Consider the following 5,781-nt stretch of genomic DNA (forward strand, 5'->3'; position numbering starts at 1 on the left):
CCTTGACAGTATAGCGTTGGCCGGTGCTCGGTAGTTTCGGGATTGGTCAAGTATGGTACAAACAGACATGTAATAGCCTTTCGTATTGCAGATCGATTTTGCAATTCGTTTAGTAATCCAAATTGGAGGCATGCAAAAGCAATTACTCTAAGCACGGATTCAAACAAATTAAACAAACGTATAGTTTAAGCTAATTTGGGTTGCCATGCATGAAAGACCGACGCCTAAAATGCCCGGTTAGAAAATAGTACTGGTCCCGAGCAAAACGAAAAACATAAAAATAGTACTGGCCAAGTAAGTTAAATTTCCATTTATACCTAAACAATATTATGCACAGATTGAGATTGCATCCTAATTCATTTATGTGTCTTCTCCATTCTCCTCAAGAATAAGAGAACAATAACGTCTACGTTTAGGATTTTGGGTTTTGACGCCTCTTAATCTTTTAAAACGTGTCACCCTACAGTCAAATTTATCATATTTTTTATTCGTTTTAAATGCACGAAAATAACCCTCAATTGCTGAATTTTTTTATTGTGCGAAGTAAATTGACTCTTTTATACTTGCAAGTCCATGTAACAAGTCGGAAGGTCATAATTCCATATTGATTTCGAAATTCTCAATCGATATATCCGTAATTAGGTTGCCGACATTTCTGTAAAAATCGATATTTACAAGGGGTACATTGCGAAGATTTTCGAAAAGAGAAAAGAAACAAGAAGAATGATTGAATAGAAGTGAATGAGTGGAGTGGAGCCATATAAGTTTGTATCATCATGAGATCCAAAGGAAGAGGCGTGTGAGAGAGAGAGAGAGGACACGAGACTCGAGGGCAGGCCCTCTCCTTCTCCTCCTCCGCCTCCGCTGTGCAGCTATCTGGGGTAGAGCTGGTGGTGGTTAAGACCACATTTTCCCAATAAATGCATGAGAAAAATGCCAAGGTGCTTGGCTAGCTATATATGCATGTACAGACTTGACTAGCATTATTTATGCCCGGGCCCTTTGCTTGTACAGTTTCCTGTGTCTCCTTGATTTGCTCTCATTGTCCCCCTTGCTATCTCCATGGTCGTTTTGCCTAATTTCCCACATACAGGCGTGGCTGCATCTTAGCCTTAATTTGCCTCCTTTCCCTTCACCACTGGAAAACAAGGCCTTCTATAGCTGGTTGGCTCAGTTGATAATGTCTCTGTTGTGTGTGTCTCGCCATCAAGATTCGAGTCCCGTTGCTAGTAGTTCTCGTTGGTGCGTGATTTATAAATTCTTACGTAAATTCATATAAGTGACAGTTGACAATTACGTATCACACGTAAGTCCTTCATACTTGAGGTTTGTGGGTATGCCCTGGCACTGATGGTGAGAGTAATCAATCTCCCTCTAAACTTTTCTTCACCCAAAAAAAGGGCCTCCTATAATTTTTAGCCTTTGAACTGAGAGGAGAAATTTTAATCCAACCTTTCTAAAATGTAGTCTAAATTTTAATCCAAATCCAACATACACAATGAGAGGGAAATCACAGAATATATAGGACAAGAACTTTTACAAATCAAACCATGAAATTGGGTTCTCAGTTAACATTTCCAGGGAAATGAATCAAACCCGGAGTGGCCATGTTTTTGTTTATGTCAGTCAAATCCAGGGAAATGCCAAAATTCACCATGTTTTTGTTTGTCAGTCAAATTATTGAGTCTCTATTCTAAATGGCTCCCATAGAGGAGTTGATTTACTGAAGAATCTTCCCACCACCCTGGAATCCAGAATCCTAATGGCCTCCTCTGACTGGATGCACCTGGGAGTTTTGTACTGGTTCACAGAAGATCCCTGGGACACAGAGAAATCCATGAGTGCATCAAAAGTCCCATGCTGCACAATCCGGATCTCCAGTGGTCCTATGGAATTGTCCTTCCTCCTGCACCTCCGGTACACCGAGTCCAGGGATTGTTCCACTGTGGAGCAGCATTGCTCCATAATGATGGTCTCCAGTTCTATCGTGTCGTTGTTTTCTTTGGTCTTGAGCTCCCAGAACAGCACATAGTGGCCTGGGATTGAGGAGGTGTCCGCGTAGCTGGTGTACTCGATGAGGAGGAAGCCGAGGGGCTCGAGCACGAGCTTTGCTTGCGTGACGGCGTTTAGAAGGTCTTCTTCATTGGTTTTGTCCGTGTCGATGCTCAGAACCACATTTCTCCTGTGCATGAATCTGAACTGAGGAGCTTTGTTGTGGAAGCCAGTCACCATTAGAATGTCACCAACTCTGTACCTGTATAGCCCTGTGTAAACAGTATAAAAAGAAGATTGATAAAACTACCATGATGAGGTAAATTAAAGACCGAAAATTCACAGTCGGATCATGAGTTAGCGGAGAAATCTTCCCTCTCACCGGTCATAAACAATCATGTGTATGTCTATCTCATCTCCTATCTAGTCACGTGATGAGAGAAACAGACATATAGTTGTATACAACTGGTGACACACAAGAATCTCTCGAGTTAGTGAGTGGGATACCAAAAAACTAATGCAGTATTTTATAGTTGCAAGATAAAAGTTTTGCTGTCACGTTTAAGAAATGAAACATAAAATACATGAAGCATGTGGGTCAGACTCGGATCTAAAAATAGGAAGTACCTGTAAAAGTTGTGACAACAAGTTCATAATAGTGACCAAGCTTCACATCCACTAGATCAACCGTTCTTAAATTTTCCTCCTCATCTGCGTTTGCGCAATCTTGACCAGAAACACCGTTGCACGGGGCTACCTCTTCGTGGTGTTTCTCCACGGGTAGGAACTCGAAGTAGGCCATGTTCGGAAGGAGGGTGTAAGCAACATCATGCGGCTTGCTTAGCGGGTTGAAATTGATCCCGAAATAGCATTCAGAAGAAGCATACATTGTTGAAATCAAAGGCAGTCCGCCAGAATAGAATTCAAGAGTCGGGATATACTGAGCCATGGACCCTGTGACTATAACATCAATGTACTTTGTTCTTGGCCAAAGCCTCTTAACTATCCCTTCCATTGACTTGTTACTAAATTCGTGCCTGATCAAATCGCCCAAATCTGGATTCGGTTTGCTAAGGACTAAAGACACCGCGTTTCGACAACTGGAGTCGGTGATCCAGGCACTGACAATACCTGAGCTTATGTTAGAGCACAACTCCTCCCAGTGGTCCTCTAAGAATTTGATGGCCCGGAGGAAGGCGGATGCAAAAACTGCACCGACCCTCAGGACCTCATCCCTCTGTACTAAACCACAGAGTAACTGGCAGTACATACTCTGCTTGCTGTCTGAGCACAAGATGGTCTCATCCGGGCTTGTGTAGAGGTTAAACCGGTTGAAAGGCCGGTTGCGGAAGTTACTGCTCTTGTAGTAGCTGGTCAGGACAGGCCTTGCCACTAATCCGGAAGGAGTACTAATTTCCGGTTTGATAAACAAGAGGTACATTCCTTTCCCTTGGTCCAAGCCATCCACATACCTGAATTTGAAACAAATATAATTTCTGAGTTACCTTGTTTTTCACTGTTACATCAATTTAGAACCAACAGTAAAATTTAACATAAACACAGCAAAAAGGACAAAAAAAGTAGCTTCTCACTTGTTCATCACAGGCACAAGGAGATTATAAAAGAATGTCTTCCTGTCCAAGTCTTCAACGGTTGAAGGCATCATCTTCGGCTGTCCTCCCGAAGTTCCCGAGCTGCGAAAAAACATAACTATTAGAACTAAACTTCATGAAACAAAAGAAATTGTACTTGTAACCATATACTTTTCGTACCTGGTGAGGAGCTCAGTGATTTTTTGAGCCGAGATGATCTCAGACGTCTCTCCATTGGCAATTCGCTCGATGTAAGGCTTGACATCTTCATAATTCACAACAGGAACTTTGTTCTTGAAATCCTTCTTGTCATGGTGGCCATTGAGAAAGCCCTTCAGATATTCGGTCTGGGCATTTTTCACTAGTATCTCTTCCAACACCCGCTGCTGTACTTCATATGCATTTGTTGTCAGGTCCTCAAGAAGCTTCAAACCATATTCACTGTCATTTGGATTATATCTGGGAATCATCCTTGGCAACATTAGAAAGCAAAATTAAATAAAGAAAATTTTGGTCCGAGCCGATTCTAGGACGTCATTCACTGTGACATACAAGCAATGAACCCAAAAATTCACCGGAATTTCGGTCTGATTTTCATCAGTTAAGACCTGAAACTCTAAGAAAAAACAAATTCTCTCTTCCCTTTTGAGCTTAATTTTGTAACATGAAAAGGTGCCTTGCAGGAGAAAAAAAGTGGAAGAAGAGTGAAAGTGCTTAAAGAGCAAAGGAAGAGAAAGTGCTACATATTTGTATGAGCCATTGTCTTGCAATAGAAGGCTGCTCAATGTGGTTTCTGTGTAGCAGCTGAGAAGAAAGGGTGGAGGGAAATGAATAAATAACAGATTCTGGAGGGGACTTCGGGAAAAGATGTATATTCAAAAATAAAATAAATCTGAAAAATAAAAAATGAAAATGTGAGGGAAGTTGAGGAGGCTACGGAGGTCCTACACACGTGGCCTTGCCTGGTTAGCTGTGAATAATATTGAAAAAAAATTAAGGAACTTTAACAAAAAGTTCCCGGTATTGTTCATTTTAACGAAAAACCATATTTTTACACTAAAAAATCAATCATGATACTATTCACTTTACCTTTTGTTTTGTCTTTATCATTAAAACTCAAAATTTTCAAGCACTTTTCGTTAGTTTTCCTAAAAAATTAAGGTTGGTCAAACTCAAAACTACCTTCAAGTTTACCTCTTTTGTCTGCTCAAATCAAACCATTAGTCAGCCAAGGACCTAGCTATTAATTGAATACTCACTATCTATTAGACAGATGGAATGAGATAATAATTATAAAAAAAATGTAACAACAGAAGATTTATTTCTCAGAAAAAAAAAAATTATTAACTAACTATAATATCGCACATATAGCTCAAATCAGTTGACTAAGCGGATGCTTGTTCCGTGCACTCAAGTTTCAATTTCCTTTGCATAGAAGTATCCAATTGCTAATGCCATCAAAATATTGTATAGGAATCATGGACAAGCTCTGGCTTCTGATAGTAACAGAGATTTTAACAGGGAAGTTCTTTTCAAGAAGGGGACTGATAGATTTAGTCAAGGTTTTGCTAATCCCAGCAGACATTTAGCAAAGAGTTGATTAGACTTCATTAAAACAGGATTAAGCAGTGGTTTGTCACATTCTCTGCCAAAAATAATTATGCTACAAAATTAAGGTGGGGGTTTATTTGGCTGCTAATTTAATTAATTTCAAGCAGACAAAACCTGGCCACAAGGTGATAGGGGAGTTTTCACCACCAGGCATTGCACCAGACCCACATAAAGACTTTTGTGGCTCTAAAATAAAATGAAATATTTTTCAAGGAAATGATTTGTTTACTCATTGTTTAAGATTAATGAAGCTCTAAAATCAATATCTCTTTCCTAATCTAATACTAGGAGGTGTCTAATAAGTCACCATATTTGATATAATACAGCTGGGTAAGAATATCTAATGTTGAAGAAAATATTAAAATTTATACACCAAATCAGATCATTCATGCTAAAGGGCAAGTCTATTGCTTGCATTCCATTGGTGAAGAACTTCTATGTACCAGAGGATGACACAAAAATGGAATCTCAAGTCAATTAGACATTATCACGCAGGAAACTTAAAACACATGATAATGTGTAATTGATTTAAGAGATTGCTACTGTGGCATCTCGTGTAAGTTTATCTTCTTGAAAGAACATGCTA

General features: G+C 39.7%; 1 protein-coding gene across 1 annotated transcript; it reads right to left on the bottom strand.

Moving 5' to 3' along the window:
• Nucleotides 1-1,453: 1,453 nt before the first annotated feature.
• LOC126608898 (indole-3-acetic acid-amido synthetase GH3.17-like) lies at nt 1,454-4,402 on the bottom strand. Its single transcript, XM_050276915.1, has 4 exons — nt 3,765-4,402; nt 3,585-3,686; nt 2,620-3,464; nt 1,454-2,264 (listed from the first exon to the last, which is right to left on the bottom strand). The coding sequence occupies exons 1-4, from the start codon at nt 4,064-4,066 to the stop codon at nt 1,678-1,680; spliced, it is 1,836 nt and encodes a 611-aa protein (XP_050132872.1). The 5' UTR covers nt 4,067-4,402; the 3' UTR covers nt 1,454-1,677.
• Between the last annotated feature and the right edge of the window lie 1,379 nt (nt 4,403-5,781).

The sequence above is a fragment of the Malus sylvestris genome, chromosome 16, assembly GCF_916048215.2.
Source record: "Malus sylvestris chromosome 16, drMalSylv7.2, whole genome shotgun sequence".
Classification (NCBI taxonomy): Eukaryota; Viridiplantae; Streptophyta; class Magnoliopsida; order Rosales; family Rosaceae; genus Malus; species Malus sylvestris.

Bases quoted from the DNA above. Each gene is read 5' to 3' on its own strand.
- LOC126608898 (XM_050276915.1), bottom strand. From the start codon at position 4,066: ATGTTGCCAAGGATGATTCCCAGATATAATCCAAATGACAGTGAATAT. The intron at 3,465-3,584 runs GTGAGAAGCTAC...TTTCAAATTCAG, and splicing joins CTTGTGCCTGTGATGAACAA to GTATGTGGATGGCTTGGACC. The intron at 2,265-2,619 runs GTACTTCCTATT...CTGTTTACACAG, and splicing joins TGTTGTCACAACTTTTACAG to GGCTATACAGGTACAGAGTT.